General features: G+C 59.5%; 1 protein-coding gene across 4 annotated transcripts in view; it reads left to right on the forward strand.

Annotated features, from left to right (window-relative positions):
- The window catches only part of HYDIN (HYDIN axonemal central pair apparatus protein), a 313,905-nt gene that overhangs the window by 67,821 nt on the left and 218,565 nt on the right, over positions 1-27,519 (forward strand). For all 4 annotated transcript variants that reach the window (XR_012253067.1, XM_073659829.1, XM_073659831.1 and 1 more), the window contains exon 9: positions 5,866-6,049. Coding sequence is in view for 3 of the 4 variants with exons in the window: in XM_073659829.1 (XP_073515930.1) it covers positions 5,866-6,049 (184 nt within the window). In the remaining variant the exon portion in view is untranslated. The remainder of the gene's footprint in view (positions 1-5,865; positions 6,050-27,519) is intronic.

Consider the following 27,519-nt stretch of genomic DNA (forward strand, 5'->3'; position numbering starts at 1 on the left):
AGACGTTTGGTGGGTCCATACCTGTGTGTGGTTGATTTGGTGTGGTTATCCTTGATGAATATTAAATTAAAGGTTCCTTCTTGGAAACTAGGACCCAGGTTCATTTATCCCTAAAAGATTGTTGCCATCGTCAATTCATCGGCGCTTCGCCCTACTCTACCATCTACTTAAGATCCATAATGTATTTCACCGTTCTCTTCTCTCATATATGGCCTTGTCGGTACCATCCCTACCACCACCTTCTCCTGTCATGGTTAATTTAAGTCTGGATAGATTAACCAGATAGCTAAAATTGTTTATTCTCAATTGGCTCTCCGGTCTCTTCAATATTTAGTCCATTTGAAGGGTTACGGTCCAGAGGAAAGAATGTAGGTACCAGCGTCCAATGTTCATGCGACCAGGTTGGTTCGGGTCTTTCACACCTCTTATCCTGATAAACGAGGTTCTGGGGGTCCAGAGTCCCCTCTTGGGAGGTGGGGTACTGTCACGGGGATACCGAAACAGAGTGGGGTCAGACTATTGCAGCGTTTGGTTACACATACACCTGCGGTAGTTAGAATGGCTTCACTGTCCTATTAGCAGTTCTGACTTTCTTTGCTCTGGTGCTACATGGGTTAAACTGCTTAGCTGGACTCCTGGAGTATTCCTCTTGGGTTGTGTCAGCTGTTCTGAGTTCGTTACTCCCAGCAGGTATAAGATCCCTCCTCCTGGCTTCTGACCTTGCCAGTGATAGTTACCTCTACCTGGTTTGGTGGTGAAGGAGAAGTTCACTGTTTGGATTTGGCGGTTGCAGAGTTTTTCTGGAGATTGCTGCGTGGAGTTGGTTTGCGTGTTTATCCTTATCCTCTTCCATTTGGTTTCTTCCTTCCTATTCCACACCTGTTGCCCACTCTGTTGTTTTGTGAGTGTATTTGTGTGATTGTAGTTTTCTTTTATTCCTGTCTGTTAACCCCTGTTTGTCTGGTCAGTGTTTGCCTATACACTTCAGCCTCACGCCTCACTGGGTAGGGAAGAGAACAGATAAGGTTAAGATAGGAGCATAGCAAGGTATGAGACACCGGTGTCTTCACCATCCGGAGTAATCCAGGGGACGGTGATAGACTAGGGCGCCCCTAGTTTGTAGGATCAGGTAGGTGTCCACAGTCCTTTGTGACACTCTGTATATATGGTGCTGTCAGTGTGATACTGGAGCTCTGTATATACGGCTTTGTCAGTGTGATACCAGAGCTCAGTATATACTGTGCTGTCAGTGTTATACCGGAGCTCTGTATATACTGTGCTGTCAGTGTGATACCGGAGCTCTGTATATACGGCTTTGTCAGTGTGATACCGGAGCTCTGTATATACTGTGCTGTCAGTGTGATACCGGAGCTCTGTATATACTGTGCTGTCAGTGTGATACCGGAACTCTGTATATACTGTGCTGTCAGTGTGATACCGGAGCTCTGTATATGCGGTGCTGTCAGTGTGATACCGGAGCTCTGTATATACTGTGCTGTCAGTGTGATACTGGAGCTCTGTATATACGGTGCTGTCAGTGTTATACCGGAGCTCTGTATATACTGTGCTGTCAGTGTTATACCGGAGCTCTGTATATACTGTGCTGTCAGTGTGATACCGGAGCTCTGTATATACTGTGCTGTCAGTGTGATACCGGAGCTCTGTATATACGGTGCTGTCAGTGTGATACCGGAGCTCTGTATATACTGTGCTGTCAGTGTGATACCGGAGCTCTGTATATGCGGTGCTGTCAGTGTGATACTGGAGCTCTGTATATACTGTGCTGTCAGTGTGATACCGGAGCTCTGTATATACGGTGCTGTCAGTGTGATACCGGAGCTCTGTATATACTGTGCTGTCAGTGTGATACCGGAGCTCTGTATATACGGCTTTGTCAGTGTGATACCGGAGCTCTGTATATACTGTGCTGTCAGTGTGATACCGGAGCTCTGTATATACGGCTTTGTCAGTGTGATACCAGAGCTCAGTATATACTGTGCTGTCAGTGTTATACCGGAGCTCTGTATATACTGTGCTGTCAGTGTGATACCGGAGCTCTGTATATACGGCTTTGTCAGTGTGATACCGGAGCTCTGTATATACTGTGCTGTCAGTGTGATACCGGAGCTCTGTATATACTGTGCTGTCAGTGTGATACCGGAACTCTGTATATACTGTGCTGTCAGTGTGATACCGGAGCTCTGTATATGCGGTGCTGTCAGTGTGATACCGGAGCTCTGTATATACTGTGCTGTCAGTGTGATACTGGAGCTCTGTATATACGGTGCTGTCAGTGTTATACCGGAGCTCTGTATATACTGTGCTGTCAGTGTTATACCGGAGCTCTGTATATACTGTGCTGTCAGTGTGATACCGGAGCTCTGTATATACTGTGCTGTCAGTGTGATACCGGAGCTCTGTATATACGGTGCTGTCAGTGTGATACCGGAGCTCTGTATATACTGTGCTGTCAGTGTGATACCGGAGCTCTGTATATGCGGTGCTGTCAGTGTGATACCGGAGCTCTGTATATACTGTGCTGTCAGTGTGATACCGGAGCTCTGTATATACGGTGCTGTCAGTGTGATACCGGAGCTCTGTATATACTGTGCTGTCAGTGTGATACCGGAGCTCTGTATATACGGCTTTGTCAGTGTGATACCGGAGCTCTGTATATACTGTGCTGTCAGTGTGATACCGGAGCTCTGTATATACGGTGCTGTCAGTGTGATACCGGAGCTCTGTATATACTGTGCTGTCAGTGTGATACCGGAGCTCTGTATATACTGTGCTGTCAGTGTGATACCGGAGCTCTGTATATACTGTGCTGTCAGTGTGATACCGGAGCTCTGTATATACGGTGCTGTCAGTGTGATACCGGAGCTCTGTATATACTGTGCTGTCAGTGTGATACCGGAGCTCTGTATATACTGTGCTGTCAGTGTGATACCAGAGCTCTGTATATACTGTGCTGTCAGTGTGATACCGGAGCTCTGTATATACTGTGCTGTCAGTGTGATACCGGAGCTCTGTATATACTGTGCTGTCAGTGTGATACCGGAGCTCTGTATATACTGTGCTGTCAGTGTGATACCGGAGCTCTGTATATACTGTGCTGTCAGTGTGATACCGGAGCTCTGTATATACTGTGCTGTCAGTGTGATACCGGAGCTCTGTATATACTGTGCTGTCAGTGTGATACCGGAGCTCTGTATATACTGTGCTGTCAGTGTTATACCGGAGCTCTGTATATACGGTGCTGTCTGTATCTCCTGATACCGGAGCTCTGTATATACGGTGCTGTCTGTATCTCCTGATACCGGAGCTCTGTATATACGGTGCTGTCTGTATCTCCTGATACCGGAGCTCTATATATACGGTGCTGTCTGTATCTCCTGATACCGGAGCTCTGTATATACGGTGCTGTCTGTATCTCCTGATACCGGAGCTCTGTATATACGGCGCTGTCTGCATCTCCTGATACCGGAGCTCTGTATATACGGTGCTGTCTGTATCCCCTGATACCGGAGCTCTGTATATACGGTGCTGTCTGTATCCCCTGATACCGGAGCTCTTTATATACGGTGCTGTCTGTATCTCCTGATACCGGAGCTTTGTATATACGGTGCTGTCTGTATCTCCTGATACCGGAGCTCTGTATATACGGTGCTGTCTGTATCCCCTGATACCGGAGCTCTGTATATACGGTGCTGTCTGTATCTCCTGATACCGGAGCTTTGTATATACGGTGCTGTCTGTATCTCCTGATACCGGAGCTCTGTATATACGGTGCTGTCTGTATCTCCTGATACCGGAGCTCTGTATATACGGTGCTGTCTGTATCTCCTGATACCGGAGCTCTATATATACGGTGCTGTCTGTATCCCCTGATACCGGAGCTCTGTATATACGGCGCTGTCTGCATCTCCTGATACCGGTGCTCTGTATATACGGTGCTGTCTGTATCTCCTGATACCGGAGCTCTATATATACGGTGCTGTCTGTATCTCCTGATACCGGAGCTCTATATATACGGTGCTGTCTGTATCTCCTGATACCGGAGCTCTGTATATACGGCGCTGTCTGCATCTCCTGATACCGGAGCTCTGTATATACGGTGCTGTCTGTATCTCCTGATACCGGAGCTCTATATATACGGTGCTGTCTGTATCTCCTGATACCGGAGCTCTGTATATACGGTGCTGTCTGTATCTCCTGATACCAGAGCTCTGTATATACGGTGCTGTCTGTATCTCCTGATACCGGAGCTTTGTATATACGGTGCTGTCTGTATCTCCTGATACCGGAGCTCTGTATATACGGTGCTGTCTGTATCTCCTGATACCGGAGCTCTGTATATACGGTGCTGTCTGTATCTCCTGATACCGGAGCTCTGTATATACGGTGCTGTCTGTATCTCCTGATACCAGAGCTCTGTATATACGGTGCTGTCTGTATCTCCTGATACCGGAGCTTTGTATATACGGTGCTGTCTGTATCTCCTGATACCGGAGCTCTGTATATACGGTGCTGTCTGTATCTCCTGATACCGGAGCGCTGTATATACGGTGCTGTCTGTATCTCCTGATACCGGAGCTCTGTATATACGGTGCTGTCTGTATCTCCTGATACCGGAGCTCTGTATATACGGTGCTGTCTGTATCTCCTGATACCGGAGCTCTGTATATACGGTGCTGTCTGTATCTCCTGATACCGGAGCTCTGTATATACGGTGCTGTCTGTATCTCCTGATACCAGAGCTCTGTATATACGGTGCTGTCTGTATCTCCTGATACCAGAGCTCTGTATATACGGTGCTGTCTGTATCTCCTGATACCGGAGCTCTGTATATACGGTGCTGTCTGTATCTCCTGATACCGGAGCTTTGTATATACGGTGCTGTCTGTATCTCCTGATACCGGAGCTTTGTATATACGGTGCTGTCTGTATCTCCTGATACCGGAGCTCTGTATATACGGTGCTGTCTGTATCTCCTGATACCAGAGCTCTGTATATACGGTGCTGTCTGTATCTCCTGATACCAGAGCTCTGTATATACGGTGCTGTCTGTATCTCCTGATACCAGAGCTCTGTATATACGGTGCTGTCTGTATCTCCTGATACCAGAGCTCTGTATATACGGTGCTGTCTGTATCCCCTGATACCGGAGCTCTGTATATACGGTGCTGTCTGTATCCCCTGATACCGGAGCTCTGTATATACGGTGCTGTCTGTATCTCCTGATACCAGAGCTCTGTATATACGGTGCTGTCTGTATCTCCTGATACCAGAGCTCTGTATATACGGTGCTGTCTGTATCTCCTGATACCAGAGCTCTGTATATACGGTGCTGTCTGTATCCCCTGATACCGGAGCTCTGTATATACGGTGCTGTCTGTATCTCCTGATACCGGAGCTCTGTATATACGGTGCTGTCTGTATCCCCTGATACCGGAGCTCTGTATATACGGTGCTGTCTGTATCTCCTGATACCAGAGCTCTGTATATACGGTGCTGTCTGTATCTCCTGATACCGGAGCTCTGTATATACGGTGCTGTCTGTATCTCCTGATACCGGAGCTTTGTATATACGGTGCTGTCTGTATCTCCTGATACCAGAGCTCTGTATATACGGTGCTGTCTGTATCTCCTGATACCAGAGCTCTGTATATACGGTGCTGTCTGTATCTCCTGATACCAGAGCTCTGTATATACGGTGCTGTCTGTATCTCCTGATACCGGAGCTCTGTATATACGGTGCTGTCTGTATCTCCTGATACCGGAGCTCTTTGTTTCACTCCTCTTGTCTTTCTTGCTTGTCAGGAATCCTCATGACGCTGCTGTTGTCGGATCCTTATTTTTCAGGCTGCGCTCTGATCTACTCGCTGAGGAGGAGCAGGAGACGGACCGCTTCTTGGATGAATGTGGGGCTGACCCGGGTCTCCGGGAGCGCCTCACGCTCCTCAGCCGCACATTTCGCAACCGCCGTACAGCAGCCGATGTTGACGCCATGTTGTTTTCGGATGCAGTGTTTCAGCTGGAGCCCGTGGTGAGTGTGCGCATATCCAGTGGAGAGCCAGGCCCTCATTACTGCGTGTACGCTGCTGCACGTGTCCTCTCCTCCCTGCAGAACAGTAGGGGGTCTCAGCTGGTGGCCATGTAACGCCTGGCTGTGTCTGCTCCTCCCTGCCGGACAGTAGGGGGACTCAGCTGGTGGCCATGTAACGCCTGGCTGTGTCTGCTCCTCCCTGCAGGACAGTAGGGGGTCTCAGCTGGTGGCCATGTAACGCCTGGCTGTGTCCTCTCCTCCCTGCAGGACAGTAGGGGGTCTCAGCTGGTGGCCATGTAACGCCTGGCTGTGTCTGCTCCTCCCTGCAGGACAGTAGGGGGACTCAGCTGGTGGCCATGTAACGCCTGGCTGTGTCTGCTCCTCCCTGCAGGACAGTAGGGGGTCTCAGCTGGTGGCCATGTAACGCCTGGCTGTGTCCTCTCCTCCCTGCAGGACAGTAGGGGGTCTCAGCTGGTGGCCATGTAACGCCTGGCTGTGTCTGCACCTCCCTGCAGGACAGTAGTGGGACTCAGCTGGTGGCCATGTAACGCCTGGCTGTGTCCTCTCCTCCCTGCAGGACAGTAGGGGGTCTCAGCTGGTGGCCATGTAACGCCTGGCTGTGTCCTCTCCTCCCTGCAGGACAGTAGGGGGTCTCAGCTGGTGGCCATGTAACGCCTGGCTGTGTCTGCTCCTCCCTGCAGGACAGTAGGGGGACTCAGCTGATGGCCATGTAACGCCTGGCTGTGTCCTCTCCTCCCTGCAGGACAGTAGGGGGTCTCAGCTGGTGGCCATGTAACACCTGGCTGTGTCCTCTCCTCCCTGCAGGACAGTAGGGGGACTCAGCTGGTGGCCATGTAACGCCTGGCTGTGTCCTCTCCTCCCTGCAGAACAGTAGGGGGTCTCAGCTGGTGGCCATGTAACGCCTGGCTGTGTCTGCTCCTCCCTGCAGGACAGTAGGGGGTCTCAGCTGGTGGCCATGTAACACCTGGCTGTGTCCTCTCCTCCCTGCAGGACAGTAGGGGGACTCAGCTGGTGGCCATGTAACGCCTGGCTGTGTCCTCTCCTCCCTGCAGAACAGTAGGGGGTCTCAGCTGGTGGCCATGTAACGCCTGGCTGTGTCCTCTCCTCCCTGCCGGACAGTAGGGGGACTCAGCTGGTGGCCATGTAACGCCTGGCTGTGTCCTCTCCTCCCTGCAGGACAGTAGGGGGTCTCAGCTGGTGGCCATGTAACGCCTGGCTGTGTCCTCTCCTCCCTGCAGGACAGTAGGGGGTCTCAGCTGGTGGCCATGTAACGCCTGGCTGTGTCTGCTCCTCCCTGCCGGACAGTAGGGGGTCTCAGCTGGTGGCCATGTAACGCCTGGCTGTGTCTGCTTCTCCCTGCCGGACAGTAGGGGGCTCAGCTGGTGGCCATGTAACGCCTGGCTGTGTCTGCTCCTCCCTGCCGGACAGTAGGGGGTCTCAGCTGGTGGTCATGTAACACCTGGCTGTGTCCTCTCCTCCCTGCAGGACAGTAGGGGGTCTCAGCTGGTGGTCATGTAACACCTGGCTGTGTCCTCTCCTCCCTGCAGGACAGTAGGGGGTCTCAGCTGGTGGCCATGTAACGCCTGGCTGTGTCTGCTCCTCCCTGCCGGACAGTAGGGGGTCTCAGCTGGTGGCCATGTAACGCCTGGCTTTGTCCTCTCCTCCCTGCAGGACAGTAGGGGGTCTCAGCTGGTGGCCATGTAACGCCTGGCTGTGTCTGCTCCTCCCTGCCGGACAGTAGGGGGTCTCAGCTGGTGGCCATGTAACGCCTGGCTGTGTCTGCTCCTCCCTGCCGGACAGTAGGGGGACTCAGCTGGTGGCCATGTAACACCTGGCTGTGTCTGCTCCTCCCTGCCGGACAGTAGGGGGTCTCAGCTGGTGGCCATGTAACACCTGGCTGTGTCTGCTCCTCCCTGTCGGACAGTAGGGGGACTCAGCTGGTGGCCATGTAACACCTGGCTGTGTCCTCTCCTCCCTGCAGGACAGTAGGGGGTCTCAGCTGGTGGCCATATAACACCTGGCTGTGTCCTCTCCTCCCTGCAGGACAGTAGGGGGTCTCAGCTGGTGGCCATATAACACCTGGCTGTGTCCTCTCCTCCCTGCAGGACAGTAGGGGGTCTCAGCTGGTGGCCATATAACACCTGGCTGTGTCCTCTCCTCCCTGCAGGACAGTAGGGGGACTCAGCTGGTGGCCATATAACACCTGGCTGTGTCCTCTCCTCCCTGCAGGACAGTAGGGGGTCTCAGCTGGTGGCCATATAACACCTGGCTGTGTCCTCTCCTCCCTGCAGGACAGTAGGGGGTCTCAGCTGGTGGCCATGTAACGCCTGGCTGTGTCCTCTCCTCCCTGCAGGACAGTAGGGGGACTCAGCTGGTGGCCATGTAACGCCTGGCTGTGTCTGCTCCTCCCTGCAGGACAGTAGGGGGTCTCAGCTGGTGGCCATGTAACGCCTGGCTGTGTCCTCTCCTCCCTGCCGGACAGTAGGGGGTCTCAGCTGGTGGCCATGTAACGCCTGGCTGTGTCCTCTCCTCCCTGCCGGACAGTAGGGGGACTCAGCTGGTGGCCATGTAACGCCTGGCTGTGTCCTCTCCTCCCTGCAGGACAGTAGGGGGTCTCAGCTGGTGGCCATGTAACGCCTGGCTGTGTCCTCTCCTCCCTGCAGGACAGTAAGGGGTCTCAGCTGGTGGCCATGTAACGCCTGGCTGTGTCCTCTCCTCCCTGCAGGACAGTAGGGGGACTCAGCTGGTGGCCATGTAACGCCTGGCTGTGTCTGCTCCTCCCTGCAGGACAGTAGGGGGTCTCAGCTGGTGGCCATGTAACGCCTGGCTGTGTCCTCTCCTCCCTGCCGGACAGTAGGGGGACTCAGCTGGTGGCCATGTAACGCCTGGCTGTGTCCTCTCCTCCCTGCAGGACAGTAGGGGGTCTCAGCTGGTGGCCATGTAACGCCTGGCTGCGTCCTCTCCTCCCTGCAGGACAGTAGGGGGACTCAGCTGGTGGCCATGTAACGCCTGGCTGTGTCCTCTCCTCCCTGCAGGACAGTAGGGGGTCTCAGCTGGTGGCCATGTAACGCCTGGCTGTGTCCTCTCCTCCCTGCAGGACAGTAGTGGGACTCAGCTTGTGGCCATGTAACACCTGGCTGTGTCCTCTCCTCCCTGCAGGACAGTAGGGGGTCTCAGCTGGTGTCCATGTAACGCCTGGCTGTGTCCTCTCCTCCCTGCAGGACAGTAGGGGGTCTCAGCTGGTGGCCATGTAACGCCTGGCTGTGTCCTCTCCTCCCTGCAGGACAGTAGGGGGTCTCAGCTGGTGGCCATGTAACGCCTGGCTGTGTCCTCTCCTCCCTGCAGGACAGTAGGGGGTCTCAGCTGGTGGCCATGTAACGCCTGGCTGTGTCTGCTCCTCCCTGCCGGACAGTAGGGGGTCTCAGCTGGTGGCCATGTAACGCCTGGCTGTGTCTGCTCCTCCCTGCTGGACAGTAGGGGGACTCAGCTGGTGGCCATGTAACGCCTGGCTGTGTCCTCTCCTCCCTGCAGGACAGTAGGGGGTCTCAGCTGGTGGCCATGTAACGCCTGGCTGTGTCCTCTCCTCCCTGCAGGACAGTAGGGGGTCTCAGCTGGTGGCCTTGTAACGCCTGGCTGTGTCCTCTCCTCCCTGCAGGACAGTAGGGGGTCTCAGCTGGTGGCCATGTAACGCCTGGCTGTGTCTGCTCCTCCCTGCCGGACAGTAGGGGGTCTCAGCTGGTGGCCATGTAACGCCTGGCTGTGTCTGCTCCTCCCTGCCGGACAGTAGGGGGTCTCAGCTGGTGGCCATGTAACGCCTGGCTGTGTCTGCTCCTCCCTGCAGGACAGTAGGGGGTCTCAGCTGGTGGCCATGTAACGCCTGGCTGTGTCTGCTCCTCCCTGCCGGACAGTAGGGGGTCTCAGCTGGTGGCCATGTAACGCCTGGTTGTGTCTGCTCCTCCCTGCAGGACAGTAGGGGGTCTCAGCTGGTGGCCATGTAACGCCTGGCTGTGTCTGCTCCTCCCTGCAGGACAGTAGGGCGACTCAGCTGGTGGCCATGTAACGCCTGACTGTGTCCTCTCCTCCCTGCCGGACAGTAGGGGGTCTCAGCTGGTGGCCATGTAACGCCTGGCTGTCTCTGCTCCTCCCTGCAGGACAGTAGGGGGACTCAGCTGGTGGCCATGTAACGCCTGGCTGTGTCCTCTCCTCCCTGCCGGACAGTAGGGGGTCTCAGCTGGTGGCCATGTAACGCCTGGCTGTGTCTGCTCCTCCCTGCCGGACAGTAGGGGGTCTCAGCTGGTGGCCATGTAACGCCTGGCTGTGTCTGCTCCTCCCTGCCGGACAGTAGGGGGTCTCAGCTGGTGGCCATGTAACGCCTGGCTGTGTCTGCTCCTCCCTGCAGGACAGTAGGGGGTCTCAGCTGATGGCCATGTAACGCCTGGCTGTGTCTGCTCCTCGCTGCAGGACAGTAGGGGGACTCAGCTGGTGGTCATGTAACGCCTGGCTGTGTCTGCTCCTCCCTGCCGGACAGTAGGGGGTCTCAGCTGGTGGCCATGTAACGCCTGGCTGTGTCTGCTCCTCCCTGCAGGACAGTAGGGGGTCTCAGCTGGTGGCCATGTAACACCTGGCTGTGTTCTCTCCTCCCTGCCGGACAGTAGGGGGTCTCAGCTGGTGGCCATGTAACGCCTGGCTGTGTCCTCTCCTCCCTGCAGGACAGTAGGGGGTCTCAGCTGGTGGCCATGTAACGCCTGGCTGCGTCCTCTCCTCCCTGCAGGACAGTAGGGGGTCTCAGCTGGTGGCCATGTAACGCCTGGCTGTGTCCTCTCCTCCCTGCAGGACAGTAGTGGGACTCAGCTGGTGGCCATGTAACGCCTGGCTGTGTCCTCTCCTCCCTGCAGGACAGTAGGGGGACTCAGCTGGTGGCCATGTAACGCCCGGCTGTGTCTGCTCCTCCCTGCAGGACAGTAGGGGGTCTCAGCTGGTGGCCATGTAACGCCTGGCTGTGTCCTCTCCTCCCTGCAGGACAGTAGGGGGTCTCAGCTGGTGGCCATGTAACGCCTGGCTGTGTCCTCTCCTCCCTGCAGGACAGTAGGGGGTCTCAGCTGGTGGCCATGTAACGCCTGGCTGTGTCCTCTCCTCCCTGCAGGACAGTAGGGGGTCTCAGCTGGTGGCCATGTAACGCCTGGCTGTGTCCTCTCCTCCCTGCAGGACAGTAGGGGGTCTCAGCTGGTGGCCATGTAACGCCTGGCTGTGTCTGCTCCTCCCTGCCGGACAGTAGGGGGTCTCAGCTGGTGGCCATGTAACGCCTGGCTGTGTCTGCTCCTCCCTGCTGGACAGTAGGGGGACTCAGCTGGTGGCCATGTAACGCCTGGCTGTGTCCTCTCCTCCCTGCAGGACAGTAGGGGGTCTCAGCTGGTGGCCATGTAACGCCTGGCTGTGTCCTCTCCTCCCTGCAGGACAGTAGGGGGTCTCAGCTGGTGGCCATGTAATGCCTGGCTGTGTCCTCTCCTCCCTGCAGGACAGTAGGGGGTCTCAGCTGGTGGCCTTGTAACGCCTGGCTGTGTCCTCTCCTCCCTGCAGGACAGTAGGGGGTCTCAGCTGGTGGCCATGTAACGCCTGGCTGTGTCTGCTCCTCCCTGCCGGACAGTAGGGGGTCTCAGCTGGTGGCCATGTAACGCCTGGCTGTGTCTGCTCCTCCCTGCCGGACAGTAGGGGGTCTCAGCTGGTGGCCATGTAACGCCTGGCTGTGTCTGCTCTTCCCTGCAGGACAGTAGGGGGTCTCAGCTGGTGGCCATTTAACGCCTGGCTGTGTCTGCTCCTCCCTGCCGGACAGTAGGGGGTCTCAGCTGGTGGCCATGTAACGCCTGGCTGTGTCTGCTCCTCCCTGCCGGACAGTAGGGGGACTCAGCTGGTGGCCATGTAACGCCTGGCTGTGTCTGCTCCTCCCTGCAGGACAGTAGGGGGTCTCAGCTGGTGGCCATGTAACGCCTGGCTGTGTCTGCTCCTCCCTGCAGGACAGTAGGGGGACTCAGCTGGTGGCCATGTAACGCCTGGCTGTGTCCTCTCCTCCCTGCCGGACAGTAGGGGGTCTCAGCTGGTGGCCATGTAACGCCTGGCTGTGTCTGCTCCTCCCTGCCGGACAGTAGGGGGTCTCAGCTGGTGGCCATGTAACGCCTGGCTGTGTCTGCTCCTCCCTGCCGGACAGTAGGGGGTCTCAGCTGGTGGCCATGTAACGCCTGGCTGTGTCTGCTCCTCCCTGCCGGACAGTAGGGGGACTCAGCTGATGGCCATGTAACGCCTGGCTGTGTCTGCTCCTCCCTGCAGGACAGTAGGGGGTCTCAGCTGGTGGCAATGTAACGCCTGGCTGTGTCTGCTCCTCCCTGCAGGACAGTAGGGGGACTCAGCTGGTGGCCATGTAACGCCTGGCTGTGTCTGCTCCTCCCTGCCGGACAATAGGGGGTCTCAGCTGGTGGCCATGTAACGCCTGGCTGTGTCCTCTCCTCCCTGCCGGACAGTAGGGGATCTCAGCTGGTGGCCATGTAACGCCTGGCTGTGTCCTCTCCTCCCTGCAGGACAGTAGGGGGACTCAGCTGGTGGCCATGTAACGCCTGGCTGTGTCTGCTCCTCCCTGCCGGACAATAGGGGGTCTCAGCTGGTGGCCATGTAACGCCTGGCTGTGTCCTCTCCTCCCTGCCGGACAGTAGGGGATCTCAGCTGGTGGCCATGTAACGCCTGGCTGTGTCCTCTCCTCCCTGCAGGACAGTAGGGGGACTCAGCTGGTGGCCATGTAACGCCTGGCTGTGTCTGCTCCTCCCTGCCGGACAGTAGGGGGTCTCAGCTGGTGGCCATGTAACGCCTGGCTGTGTCCTCTCCTCCCTGCCGGACAGTAGGGGGTCTCAGCTGGTGGCCATGTAACGGCTGGCTGTGTCCTCTCCTCCCTGCAGGACAGTAGGGGTCTCAGCTGGTGGCCATGTAACGCCTGGCTGTGTCCTCTCCTCCCTGCAGGACAGTAGGGGGTCTCAGCTGGTGGCCATGTAACGCCTGGCTGTGTCCTCTCCTCCCTGCAGGACAGTAGTGGGACTCAGCTGGTGGCCATGTAACACCTGGCTGTGTCCTCTCCTCCCTGCAGGACAGTAGGGGGACTCAGCTGGTGGCCATGTAACGCCTGGCTGTGTCCTCTCCTCCCTGCAGGACAGTAGGGGGACTCAGCTGGTGGCCATGTAACGCCTGGCTGTGTCCTCTCCTCCCTGCAGGACAGTAGGGGGTCTCAGCTGGTGGCCATGTAACACCTGGCTGTGTCCTCTCCTCCCTGCAGGACAGTAGGGGACTCAGCTGGTGGCCATGTAACGCCTGGCTGTGTCCTCTCCTCCCTGCAGGACAGTAGGGGGTCTCAGCTGGTGGCCATGTAACACCTGGCTGTGTCCTCTCCTCCCTGCAGGACAGTAGGGGACTCAGCTGGTGGCCATGTAACGCCTGGCTGTGTCCTCTCCTCCCTGCAGGACAGTAGGGGGTCTCAGCTGGTGGCCATGTAACGCCTGGCTGTGTCTGCTCCTCCCTGCTGGACAGTAGGGGGACTCAGCTGGTGGCCATGTAACGCCTGGCTGTGTGCTCTCCTCCCTGCAGGACAGTAGGGGGTCTCAGCTGGTGGCCATGTAACGCCTGGCTGTGTCCTCTCCTCCCTGCAGGACAGTAGGGGGTCTCAGCTGGTGGCCATGTAATGCCTGGCTGTGTCCTCTCCTCCCTGCAGGACAGTAGGGGGTCTCAGCTGGTGGCCTTGTAACGCCTGGCTGTGTCCTCTCCTCCCTGCAGGACAGTAGGGGGTCTCAGCTGGTGGCCATGTAACGCCTGGCTGTGTCTGCTCCTCCCTGCCGGACAGTAGGGGGTCTCAGCTGGTGGCCATGTAACGCCTGGCTGTGTCTGCTCCTCCCTGCAGGACAGTAGGGGGTCTCAGCTGGTGGCCATGTAACGCCTGGCTGTGTCTGCTCCTCCCTGCCGGACAGTAGGGGGACTCAGCTGGTGGCCATGTAACGCCTGGCTGTGTCTGCTCCTCCCTGCAGGACAGTAGGGGGTCTCAGCTGGTAACCATGTAACGCCTGGCTGTGTCCTCTCCTCCCTGCAGGATAGTAGGGGGACTCAGCTGGTGGCCATGTAACGCCTGGCTGTGTCCTCTCCTCCCTGCAGGACAGTAGGGGGACTCAGCTGGTGGCCATGTAACGCCTGGCTGTGTCCTCTCCTCCCTGCAGGACAGTAGGGGGTCTCAGCTGGTAACCATGTAACGCCTGGCTGTGTCCTCTCCTCCCTGCAGGATAGTAGGGGGACTCAGCTGGTAACCATGTAACGCCTGGCTGTGTCCTCTCCTCCCTGCAGGATAGTAGGGGGACTCAGCTGGTGGCCATGTAACGCCTGGCTGTGTCCTCTCCTCCCTGCAGGACAGTAGGGGGTCTCAGCTGGTGGCCATGTAACACCTGGCTGTGTCCTCTCCTCCCTGCAGGACAGTAGGGGACTCAGCTGGTGGCCATGTAACGCCTGGCTGTGTCCTCTCCTCCCTGCAGGACAGTAGGGGTCTCAGCTTGTGGCCATGTAACGCCTGGCTGTGTCTGCTCCTCCCTGCCGGACAGTAGGGGGTCTCAGCTGGTGGCCATGTAACGCCTGGCTGTGTCTGCTCCTCCCTGCCGGACAGTAGGGGGTCTCAGCTGGTGGCCATGTAACGCCTGGCTGTGTCCTCTCCTCCCTGCCGGACAGTAGGGGGACTCAGCTGGTGGCCATGTAACACCTGGCTGTGTCTGCTCCACCCTGCAGGACAGTAGTGGGACTCAGCTGGTGGCCATGTAACGCCTGGCTGTGTCTGCTCCTCCCTGCCGGACAGTAGGGGGTCTCAGCTGGTGGCCATGTAACGCCTGGCTGTGTCTGCTCTTCCCTGCAGGACAGTAGGGGGTCTCAGCTGGTGGCCATTTAACGCCTGGCTGTGTCTGCTCCTCCCTGCCGGACAGTAGGGGGTCTTAGCTGGTGGCCATGTAATGCCTGGCTGTGTCTGCTCCTCCCTGCCGGACAGTAGGGGGACTCAGCTGGTGGCCATGTAACGCCTGGCTGTGTCTGCTCCTCCCTGCAGGACAGTAGGGGGTCTCAGCTGGTGGCCATGTAACGCCTGGCTGTGTCTGCTCCTCCCTGCAGGACAGTAGGGGGACTCAGCTGGTGGCCATGTAACGCCTGGCTGTGTCCTCTCCTCCCTGCCGGACAGTAGGGGGTCTCAGCTGGTGGCCATGTAACGCCTGGCTGTGTCTGCTCCTCCCTGCCGGACAGTAGGGGGTCTCAGCTGGTGGCCATGTAACGCCTGGCTGTGTCTGCTCCTCCCTGCCGGACAGTAGGGGGTCTCAGCTGGTGGCCATGTAACGCCTGGCTGTGTCTGCTCCTCCCTGCCGGACAGTAGGGGGTCTCAGCTGGTGGCAATGTAACGCCTGGCTGTGTCTGCTCCTCCCTGCAGGACAGTAGGGGGTCTCAGCTGGTGGCCATGTAACGCCTGGCTGTGTCTGCTCCTCCCTGCAGGACAGTAGGGGGACTCAGCTGGTGGCCATGTAACGCCTGGCTGTGTCCTCTCCTCCCTGCAGGACAGTAGGGGGACTCAGCTGGTGGCCATGTAACGCCTGGCTGTGTCCTCTCCTCCCTGCAGGACAGTAGGGGGACTCAGCTGGTGGCCATGTAACGCCTGGCTGTGTCTGCTCCTCCCTGCCGGACAGTAGGGGGTCTCAGCTGGTGGCCATGTAACGCCTGGCTGTGTCCTCTCCTCCCTGCCGGACAGTAGGGGATCTCAGCTGGTGGCCATGTAACGCCTGGCTGTGTCCTCTCCTCCCTGCAGGACAGTAGGGGGACTCAGCTGGTGGCCATGTAACGCCTGGCTGTGTCTGCTCCTCCCTGCCGGACAGTAGGGGGTCTCAGCTGGTGGCCATGTAACGCCTGGCTGTGTCCTCTCCTCCCTGCCGGACAGTAGGGGGTCTCAGCTGGTGGCCATGTAACGCCTGGCTGTGTCCTCTCCTCCCTGCAGGACAGTAGGGGTCTCAGCTGGTGGCCATGTAACGCCTGGCTGTGTCCTCTCCTCCCTGCAGGACAGTAGGGGGTCTCAGCTGGTGGCCATGTAACGCCTGGCTGTGTCCTCTCCTCCCTGCAGGACAGTAGTGGGACTCAGCTGGTGGCCATGTAACACCTGGCTGTGTCCTCTCCTCCCTGCAGGACAGTAGGGGGACTCAGCTGGTGGCCATGTAACGCCTGGCTGTGTCCTCTCCTCCCTGCAGGACAGTAGGGGGACTCAGCTGGTGGCCATGTAACGCCTGGCTGTGTCCTCTCCTCCCTGCAGGACAGTAGGGGGTCTCAGCTGGTGGCCATGTAACACCTGGCTGTGTCCTCTCCTCCCTGCAGGACAGTAGGGGACTCAGCTGGTGGCCATGTAACGCCTGGCTGTGTCCTCTCCTCCCTGCAGGACAGTAGGGGGTCTCAGCTGGTGGCCATGTAACACCTGGCTGTGTCCTCTCCTCCCTGCAGGACAGTAGGGGACTCAGCTGGTGGCCATGTAACGCCTGGCTGTGTCCTCTCCTCCCTGCAGGACAGTAGGGGGTCTCAGCTGGTGGCCATGTAACGCCTGGCTGTGTCTGCTCCTCCCTGCTGGACAGTAGGGGGACTCAGCTGGTGGCCATGTAACGCCTGGCTGTGTGCTCTCCTCCCTGCAGGACAGTAGGGGGTCTCAGCTGGTGGCCATGTAACGCCTGGCTGTGTCCTCTCCTCCCTGCAGGACAGTAGGGGGTCTCAGCTGGTGGCCATGTAATGCCTGGCTGTGTCCTCTCCTCCCTGCAGGACAGTAGGGGGTCTCAGCTGGTGGCCTTGTAACGCCTGGCTGTGTCCTCTCCTCCCTGCAGGACAGTAGGGGGTCTCAGCTGGTGGCCATGTAACGCCTGGCTGTGTCTGCTCCTCCCTGCCGGACAGTAGGGGGTCTCTGCTGGTGGCCATGTAACGCCTGGCTGTGTCTGCTCCTCCCTGCAGGACAGTAGGGGGTCTCAGCTGGTGGCCATGTAACGCCTGGCTGTGTCTGCTCCTCCCTGCAGGACAGTAGGGGGTCTCAGCTGGTGGCCATGTAACGCCTGGCTGTGTCTGCTCCTCCCTGCCGGACAGTAGGGGGACTCAGCTGGTGGCCATGTAACGCCTGGCTGTGTCTGCTCCTCCCTGCAGGACAGTAGGGGGTCTCAGCTGGTGGCCATGTAACGCCTGGCTGTGTCTGCTCCTCCCTGCAGGACAGTAGGGGGTCTCAGCTGGTGGCCATGTAACGCCTGGCTGTGTCTGCTCCTCCCTGCAGGACAGTAGGGGGTCTCAGCTGGTGGCCATGTAACGCCTGGCTGTGTCCTCTCCTCCCTGCAGGACAGTAGGGGGACTCAGCTGGTGGCCATGTAACGCCTGGCTGTGTCCTCTCCTCCCTGCAGGACAGTAGGGGACTCAGCTGGTGGCCATGTAACGCCTGGCTGTGTCCTCTCCTCCCTGCAGGACAGTAGGGGTCTCAGCTTGTGGCCATGTAACGCCTGGCTGTGTCTGCTCCTCCCTGCCGGACAGTAGGGGGTCTCAGCTGGTGGCCATGTAACGCCTGGCTGTGTCTGCTCCTCCCTGCCGGACAGTAGGGGGTCTCAGCTGGTGGCCATGTAACGCCTGGCTGTGTCCTCTCCTCCCTGCCGGACAGTAGGGGGACTCAGCTGGTGGCCATGGAACACCTGGCTGTGTCCTCTCCTCCCTGCAGGACAGTAGGGGGTCTCAGCTGGTGGCCATGTAACGCCTGGCTGTGTCCTCTCCTCCCTGCCGGACAGTAGGGGGACTCAGCTGGTGGCCATGTAACACCTGGCTGTGTCTGCTCCACCCTGCAGGACAGTAGTGGGACTCAGCTGGTGGCCATGTAACACCTGGCTGTGTTCTCTCCTCCCTGCCGGACAGTAGGGGGTCTCAGCTGGTGGCCATGTAACGCCTGGCTGTGTCCTCTCCTCCCTGCAGGACAGTAGGGGGTCTCAGCTGGTGGCCGTGTAACGCCTGGCTGTGTCCTCTCCTCCCTGCAGGACAGTAGGGGGTCTCAGCTGGTGGCCATGTAATGCCTGGCTGTGTCCTCTCCTCCCTGCAGGACAGTAGGGGGTCTCAGCTGGTGGCCTTGTAACGCCTGGCTGTGTCCTCTCCTCCCTGCAGGACAGTAGGGGGTCTCAGCTGGTGGCCATGTAACGCCTGGCTGTGTCTGCTCCTCCCTGCCGGACAGTAGGGGGTCTCAGCTGGTGGCCATGTAACGCCTGGCTGTGTCTGCTCCTCCCTGCCGGACAGTAGGGGGTCTCAGCTGGTGGCCATGTAACGTCTGGCTGTGTCTGCTCCTCCCTGCAGGACAGTAGGGGGTCTCAGCTGGTGGCCATGTAACGCCTGGCTGTGTCTGCTCCTCCCTGCCGGACAGTAGGGGGTCTCAGCTGGTGGCCATGTAACGCCTGGCTGTGTCTGCTCCTCCCTGCCGGACAGTAGGGGGACTCAGCTGGTGGCCATGTAACGCCTGGCTGTGTCTGCTCCTCCCTGCAGGACAGTAGGGGGACTCAGCTGGTGGCCATGTAACGCCTGGCTGTGTCTGCTCCTCCCTGCAGGACAGTAGGGGGACTCAGCTGGTGGCCATGTAACGCCTGGCTGTGTCCTCTCCTCCCTGCAGGACAGTAGGGGGACTCAGCTGGTGGCCATGTAACGCCTGGCTGTGTCTGCTCCTCCCTGCCGGACAGTAGGGGGTCTCAGCTGGTGGCCATGTAACGCCTGGCTGTGTCCTCTCCTCCCTGCCGGACAGTAGGGGGTCTCAGCTGGTGGCCATGTAACGCCTGGCTGTGTCCTCTCCTCCCTGCAGGACAGTAGGGGGTCTCAGCTGGTGGCCATGTAACGCCTGGCTGTGTCCTCTCCTCCCTGCAGGACAGTAGGGGGTCTCAGCTGGTGGCCATGTAACGCCTGGCTGTGTCCTCTCCTCCCTGCAGGACAGTAGGGGGTCTCAGCTGGTGGCCATGTAACGCCTGGCTGTGTCCTCTCCTCCCTGCAGGACAGTAGTGGGACTCAGCTGGTGGCCATGTAACGCCTGGCTGTGTCTGCTCCTCCCTGCAGGACAGTAGTGGGACTCAGCTGGTGGCCATGTAACGCCTGGCTGTGTCCTCTCCTCCCTGCAGGACAGTAGGGGGCTCAGCTGGCGGCCATGTAACGCCTGGCTGTGTCCTCTCCTCCCTGCAGGACAGTAGGGGGTCTCAGCTGGTGGCCATGTAACACCTGGCTGTGTCCTCTCCTCCCTGCCGGACAGTAGGGGGTCTCAGCTGGTGGCCATGTAACGCCTGGCTGTGTCCTCTCCTCCCTGCAGGACAGTAGGGGGTCTCAGCTGGTGGCCATGTAACGCCTGGCTGTGTCCTCTCCTCCCTGCAGGACAGTAGGGGGCTCAGCTTGTGGCCATGTAACGCCTGGCTGTGTCCTCTCCTCCCTGCAGGACAGTAGGGGGCTCAGCTTGTGGCCATGTAACGCCTGGCTGTGTCTGCTCCTCCCTGCCGGACAGTAGGGGGTCTCAGCTGGTGGCCATGTAACGCCTGGCTGTGTCTGCTCCTCCCTGCCGGACAGTAGGGGGTCTCAGCTGGTGGCCATGTAACGCCTGGCTGTGTCCTCTCCTCCCTGCCGGACAGTAGGGGGACTCAGCTGGTGGCCATGTAACGCCTGGCTGTGTCCTCTCCTCCCTGCAGGACAGTAGGGGGTCTCAGCTGGTGGCCATGTAACGCCTGGCTGTGTCCTCTCCTCCCTGCCGGACAGTAGGGGGACTCAGCTGGTGGCCATGTAACGCCTGGCTGTGTCTGCTCCACCCTGCAGGACAGTAGTGGGACTCAGCTGGTGGCCATGTAACGCCTGGCTGTGTCTGCTCCTCCCTGCAGGACAGTAGGGGGTCTCAGCTGGTGGCCATGTAACGCCTGGCTGTGTCTGCTCCTCCCTGCAGGACAGTAGGGGGACTCAGCTGGTGGCCATGTAACGCCTGGCTGTGTCCTCTCCTCCCTGCAGGACAGTAGGGGGACTCAGCTGGTGGCCATGTAACGCCTGGCTGTGTCTGCTCCTCCCTGCCGGACAGTAGGGGGTCTCAGCTGGTGGCCATGTAACGCCTGGCTGTGTCCTCTCCTCCCTGCCGGACAGTAGGGGGACTCAGCTGGTGGCCATGTAACGCCTGGCTGTGTCCTCTCCTCCCTGCCGGACAGTAGGGGGTCTCAGCTGGTAGCCATGTAACGCCTGGCTGTGTCTGCTCCTCCCTGCCGGACAGTAGGGGGTCTCAGCTGGTGGCCATGTAACGCCTGGCTGTGTCCTCTCCTCCCTGCAGGACAGTAGGGGGACTCAGCTGGTGGCCATGTAACGCCTGGCTGTGTCCTCTCCTCCCTGCAGGACAGTAGGGGGTCTCAGCTGGTGGCCATGTAACGCCTGGCTGTGTCCTCTCCTCCCTGCCGGACAGTAGGGGGTCTCAGCTGGTGGCCATGTAACGCCTGGCTGTGTCTGCTCCTCCCTGCAGGACAGTAGGGGGTCTCAGCTGGTGGCCATGTGACGCCTGGCTGTGTCTGCTCCTCCCTGCAGGACAGTAGGGGGTCTCAGCTGGTGGCCATATAACACCTGGCTGTGTCTGCTCCTCCCTGCAGGACAGTAGGGGGACTCAGCTGGTGGCCATGTAACGCCTGGCTGTGTCCTCTCCTCCCTGCAGGACAGTAGGGGGTCTCAGCTGGTGGCCATATAACACCTGGCTGTGTCTGCTCCTCCCTGCAGGACAGTAGGGGGACTCAGCTGGTGGCCATGTAATGCCTGGCTGTGTCCTCTCCTCCCTGCCGGACAGTAGGGGGTCTCAGCTGGTGGCCATGTAACGCCTGGCTGTGTCCTCTCCTCCCTGCAGGACAGTAGGGGGACTCAGCTGGTGGCCATGTAACGCCTGGCTGTGTCTGCTCCTCCCTGCTGGACAGTAGGTGGTCTCAGCTGGTGGCCATGTAACGCCTGGCTGTGTCTGCTCCTCCCTGCAGGACAGTAGGGGGTCTCAGCTGGTGGCCATGTAACGCCTGGCTGTGTCTGCTCCTCCCTGCAGGACAGTAGGGGGACTCAGCTGGTGGCCATGTAACGCCTGGCTGTGTCCTCTCCTCCCTGCAGGACAGTAGGGGGCTCAGCTTGTGGCCATGTAATGCCTGGCTGTGTCCTCTCCTCCCTGCAGGACAGTAGGGGATCTCAGCTGGTGGCCATGTAACGCCTGGCTGTGTCCTCTCCTCCCTGCCGGACAGTAGGGGGACTCAGCTGGTGGCCATGTAACGCCTGGCTGTGTCCTCTCCTCCCTGCCGGACAGTAGGGGGTCTCAGCTGGTAGCCATGTAACGCCTGGCTGTGTCTGCTCCTCCCTGCCGGACAGTAGGGGGTCTCAGCTGGTGGCCATGTAACGCCTGGCTGTGTCTGCTCCTCCCTGCCGGACAGTAGGGGGTCTCAGCTGGTGGCCATGTAACGCCTGGCTGTGTCCTCTCCTCCCTGCAGGACAGTAGGGGGTCTCAGCTGGTGGCCATGTAACGCCTGGCTGTGTCCTCTCCTCCCTGCCGGACAGTAGGGGGTCTCAGCTGGTGGCTATGTAACACCTGGCTGTGTCCTCTCCTCCCTGCAGGACAGTAGGGGGACTCAGCTGGTGGCCATGTAACGCCTGGCTGTGTCTGCTCCTCCCTGCAGGACAGTAGGGGGTCTCAGCTGGTGGCCATATAACACCTGGCTGTGTCTGCTCCTCCCTGCAGGACAGTAGGGGGACTCAGCTGGTGGCCATGTAATGCCTGGCTGTGTCCTCTCCTCCCTGCCGGACAGTAGGGGGTCTCAGCTGGTGGCCATGTAACGCCTGGCTGTGTCCTCTCCTCCCTGCAGGACAGTAGGGGGACTCAGCTGGTGGCCATGTAACGCCTGGCTGTGTCTGCTCCTCCCTGCTGGACAGTAGGTGGTCTCAGCTGGTGGCCATGTAACGCCTGGCTGTGTCTGCTCCTCCCTGCCGGACAGTAGGGGGTCTCAGCTGGTGGCCATGTAACGCCTGGCTGTGTCTGCTCCTCCCTGCCGGACAGTAGGGGGTCTCAGCTGGTGGCCATGTAACGCCTGGCTGTGTCCTCTCCTCCCTGCAGGACAGTAGGGGGTCTCAGCTGGTGGCCATGTAACGCCTGGCTGTGTCCTCTCCTCCCTGCAGGACAGTAGGGGGTCTCAGCTGGTGGCCATGTAACGCCTGGCTGTGTCCTCTCCTCCCTGCAGGACAGTAGGGGGTCTCAGCTGGTGGCCATGTAACGCCTGGCTGTGTCTGCTCCTCCCTGCCGGACAGTAGGGGGTCTCAGCTGGTGGCCATGTAACGCCTGGCTGTGTCTGCTCCTCCCTGCTGGACAGTAGGGGGACTCAGCTGGTGGCCATGTAACGCCTGGCTGTGTCCTCTCCTCCCTGCAGGACAGTAGGGGGTCTCAGCTGGTGGCCATGTAACGCCTGGCTGTGTCCTCTCCTCCCTGCAGGACAGTAGGGGGTCTCAGCTGGTGGCCTTGTAACGCCTGGCTGTGTCCTCTCCTCCCTGCAGGACAGTAGGGGGTCTCAGCTGGTGGCCATGTAACGCCTGGCTGTGTCTGCTCCTCCCTGCCGGACAGTAGGGGGTCTCAGCTGGTGGCCATGTAACGCCTGGCTGTGTCTGCTCCTCCCTGCCGGACAGTAGGGGGTCTCAGCTGGTGGCCATGTAACGCCTGGCTGTGTCTGCTCCTCCCTGCAGGACAGTAGGGGGTCTCAGCTGGTGGCCATGTAACGCCTGGCTGTGTCTGCTCCTCCCTGCCGGACAGTAGGGGGTCTCAGCTGGTGGCCATGTAACGCCTGGTTGTGTCTGCTCCTCCCTGCAGGACAGTAGGGGGTCTCAGCTGGTGGCCATGTAACGCCTGGCTGTGTCTGCTCCTCCCTGCAGGACAGTAGGGCGACTCAGCTGGTGGCCATGTAACGCCTGACTGTGTCCTCTCCTCCCTGCCGGACAGTAGGGGGTCTCAGCTGGTGGCCATGTAACGCCTGGCTGTCTCTGCTCCTCCCTGCAGGACAGTAGGGGGACTCAGCTGGTGGCCATGTAACGCCTGGCTGTGTCCTCTCCTCCCTGCCGGACAGTAGGGGGTCTCAGCTGGTGGCCATGTAACGCCTGGCTGTGTCTGCTCCTCCCTGCCGGACAGTAGGGGGTCTCAGCTGGTGGCCATGTAACGCCTGGCTGTGTCTGCTCCTCCCTGCCGGACAGTAGGGGGTCTCAGCTGGTGGCCATGTAACGCCTGGCTGTGTCTGCTCCTCCCTGCAGGACAGTAGGGGGTCTCAGCTGATGGCCATGTAACGCCTGGCTGTGTCTGCTCCTCGCTGCAGGACAGTAGGGGGACTCAGCTGGTGGCCATGTAACGCCTGGCTGTGTCTGCTCCTCCCTGCCGGACAGTAGGGGGTCTCAGCTGGTGGCCATGTAACGCCTGGCTGTGTCTGCTCCTCCCTGCAGGACAGTAGGGGGTCTCAGCTGGTGGCCATGTAACACCTGGCTGTGTTCTCTCCTCCCTGCCGGACAGTAGGGGGTCTCAGCTGGTGGCCATGTAACGCCTGGCTGTGTCCTCTCCTCCCTGCAGGACAGTAGGGGGTCTCAGCTGGTGGCCATGTAACGCCTGGCTGCGTCCTCTCCTCCCTGCAGGACAGTAGGGGGTCTCAGCTGGTGGCCATGTAACGCCTGGCTGTGTCCTCTCCTCCCTGCAGGACAGTAGTGGGACTCAGCTGGTGGCCATGTAACGCCTGGCTGTGTCCTCTCCTCCCTGCAGGACAGTAGGGGGACTCAGCTGGTGGCCATGTAACGCCCGGCTGTGTCTGCTCCTCCCTGCAGGACAGTAGGGGGTCTCAGCTGGTGGCCATGTAACGCCTGGCTGTGTCCTCTCCTCCCTGCAGGACAGTAGGGGGTCTCAGCTGGTGGCCATGTAACGCCTGGCTGTGTCCTCTCCTCCCTGCAGGACAGTAGGGGGTCTCAGCTGGTGGCCATGTAACGCCTGGCTGTGTCCTCTCCTCCCTGCAGGACAGTAGGGGGTCTCAGCTGGTGGCCATGTAACGCCTGGCTGTGTCCTCTCCTCCCTGCAGGACAGTAGGGGGTCTCAGCTGGTGGCCATGTAACGCCTGGCTGTGTCTGCTCCTCCCTGCCGGACAGTAGGGGGTCTCAGCTGGTGGCCATGTAACGCCTGGCTGTGTCTGCTCCTCCCTGCTGGACAGTAGGGGGACTCAGCTGGTGGCCATGTAACGCCTGGCTGTGTCCTCTCCTCCCTGCAGGACAGTAGGGGGTCTCAGCTGGTGGCCATGTAACGCCTGGCTGTGTCCTCTCCTCCCTGCAGGACAGTAGGGGGTCTCAGCTGGTGGCCATGTAATGCCTGGCTGTGTCCTCTCCTCCCTGCAGGACAGTAGGGGGTCTCAGCTGGTGGCCTTGTAACGCCTGGCTGTGTCCTCTCCTCCCTGCAGGACAGTAGGGGGTCTCAGCTGGTGGCCATGTAACGCCTGGCTGTGTCTGCTCCTCCCTGCCGGACAGTAGGGGGTCTCAGCTGGTGGCCATGTAACGCCTGGCTGTGTCTGCTCCTCCCTGCCGGACAGTAGGGGGTCTCAGCTGGTGGCCATGTAACGCCTGGCTGTGTCTGCTCTTCCCTGCAGGACAGTAGGGGGTCTCAGCTGGTGGCCATTTAACGCCTGGCTGTGTCTGCTCCTCCCTGCCGGACAGTAGGGGGTCTCAGCTGGTGGCCATGTAACGCCTGGCTGTGTCTGCTCCTCCCTGCCGGACAGTAGGGGGACTCAGCTGGTGGCCATGTAACGCCTGGCTGTGTCTGCTCCTCCCTGCAGGACAGTAGGGGGTCTCAGCTGGTGGCCATGTAACGCCTGGCTGTGTCTGCTCCTCCCTGCAGGACAGTAGGGGGACTCAGCTGGTGGCCATGTAACGCCTGGCTGTGTCCTCTCCTCCCTGCCGGACAGTAGGGGGTCTCAGCTGGTGGCCATGTAACGCCTGGCTGTGTCTGCTCCTCCCTGCCGGACAGTAGGGGGTCTCAGCTGGTGGCCATGTAACGCCTGGCTGTGTCTGCTCCTCCCTGCCGGACAGTAGGGGGTCTCAGCTGGTGGCCATGTAACGCCTGGCTGTGTCTGCTCCTCCCTGCCGGACAGTAGGGGGACTCAGCTGATGGCCATGTAACGCCTGGCTGTGTCTGCTCCTCCCTGCAGGACAGTAGGGGGTCTCAGCTGGTGGCAATGTAACGCCTGGCTGTGTCTGCTCCTCCCTGCAGGACAGTAGGGGGACTCAGCTGGTGGCCATGTAACGCCTGGCTGTGTCCTCTCCTCCCTGCAGGACAGTAGGGGGACTCAGCTGGTGGCCATGTAACGCCTGGCTGTGTCTGCTCCTCCCTGCCGGACAGTAGGGGGTCTCAGCTGGTGGCCATGTAACGCCTGGCTGTGTCCTCTCCTCCCTGCCGGACAGTAGGGGATCTCAGCTGGTGGCCATGTAACGCCTGGCTGTGTCCTCTCCTCCCTGCAGGACAGTAGGGGGACTCAGCTGGTGGCCATGTAACGCCTGGCTGTGTCTGCTCCTCCCTGCCGGACAGTAGGGGGTCTCAGCTGGTGGCCATGTAACGCCTGGCTGTGTCCTCTCCTCCCTGCCGGACAGTAGGGGGTCTCAGCTGGTGGCCATGTAACGGCTGGCTGTGTCCTCTCCTCCCTGCAGGACAGTAGGGGTCTCAGCTGGTGGCCATGTAACGCCTGGCTGTGTCCTCTCCTCCCTGCAGGACAGTAGGGGGTCTCAGCTGGTGGCCATGTAACGCCTGGCTGTGTCCTCTCCTCCCTGCAGGACAGTAGTGGGACTCAGCTGGTGGCCATGTAACACCTGGCTGTGTCCTCTCCTCCCTGCAGGACAGTAGGGGGACTCAGCTGGTGGCCATGTAACGCCTGGCTGCGTCCTCTCCTCCCTGCAGGACAGTAGGGGGACTCAGCTGGTGGCCATGTAACGCCTGGCTGTGTCCTCTCCTCCCTGCAGGACAGTAGGGGGTCTCAGCTGGTGGCCATGTAACACCTGGCTGTGTCCTCTCCTCCCTGCAGGACAGTAGGGGACTCAGCTGGTGGCCATGTAACGCCTGGCTGTGTCCTCTCCTCCCTGCAGGACAGTAGGGGGTCTCAGCTGGTGGCCATGTAACACCTGGCTGTGTCCTCTCCTCCCTGCAGGACAGTAGGGGACTCAGCTGGTGGCCATGTAACGCCTGGCTGTGTCCTCTCCTCCCTGCAGGACAGTAGGGGGTCTCAGCTGGTGGCCATGTAACGCCTGGCTGTGTCTGCTCCTCCCTGCTGGACAGTAGGGGGACTCAGCTGGTGGCCATGTAACGCCTGGCTGTGTGCTCTCCTCCCTGCAGGACAGTAGGGGGTCTCAGCTGGTGGCCATGTAACGCCTGGCTGTGTCCTCTCCTCCCTGCAGGACAGTAGGGGGTCTCAGCTGGTGGCCATGTAATGCCTGGCTGTGTCCTCTCCTCCCTGCAGGACAGTAGGGGGTCTCAGCTGGTGGCCTTGTAACGCCTGGCTGTGTCCTCTCCTCCCTGCAGGACAGTAGGGGGTCTCAGCTGGTGGCCATGTAACGCCTGGCTGTGTCTGCTCCTCCCTGCCGGACAGTAGGGGGTCTCAGCTGGTGGCCATGTAACGCCTGGCTGTGTCTGCTCCTCCCTGCAGGACAGTAGGGGGTCTCAGCTGGTGGCCATGTAACGCCTGGCTGTGTCTGCTCCTCCCTGCCGGACAGTAGGGGGACTCAGCTGGTGGCCATGTAACGCCTGGCTGTGTCTGCTCCTCCCTGCAGGACAGTAGGGGGTCTCAGCTGGTAACCATGTAACGCCTGGCTGTGTCCTCTCCTCCCTGCAGGATTGTAGGGGGACTCAGCTGGTGGCCATGTAACGCCTGGCTGTGTCCTCTCCTCCCTGCAGGACAGTAGGGGGACTCAGCTGGTGGCCATGTAACGCCTGGCTGTGTCCTCTCCTCCCTGCAGGACAGTAGGGGGTCTCAGCTGGTAACCATGTAACGCCTGGCTGTGTCCTCTCCTCCCTGCAGGATAGTAGGGGGACTCAGCTGGTAACCATGTAACGCCTGGCTGTGTCCTCTCCTCCCTGCAGGATAGTAGGGGGACTCAGCTGGTGGCCATGTAACGCCTGGCTGTGTCCTCTCCTCCCTGCAGGACAGTAGGGGGTCTCAGCTGGTGGCCATGTAACACCTGGCTGTGTCCTCTCCTCCCTGCAGGACAGTAGGGGACTCAGCTGGTGGCCATGTAACGCCTGGCTGTGTCCTCTCCTCCCTGCAGGACAGTAGGGGTCTCAGCTTGTGGCCATGTAACGCCTGGCTGTGTCTGCTCCTCCCTGCCGGACAGTAGGGGGTCTCAGC

This window comes from Phyllobates terribilis, unplaced genomic scaffold, assembly GCF_046119375.1.
Source record: "Phyllobates terribilis strain yellow unplaced genomic scaffold, ASM4611937v1 Scaffold_14__1_contigs__length_39327217, whole genome shotgun sequence".
NCBI lineage: Eukaryota > Metazoa > Chordata > Amphibia > Anura > Dendrobatidae > Phyllobates > Phyllobates terribilis.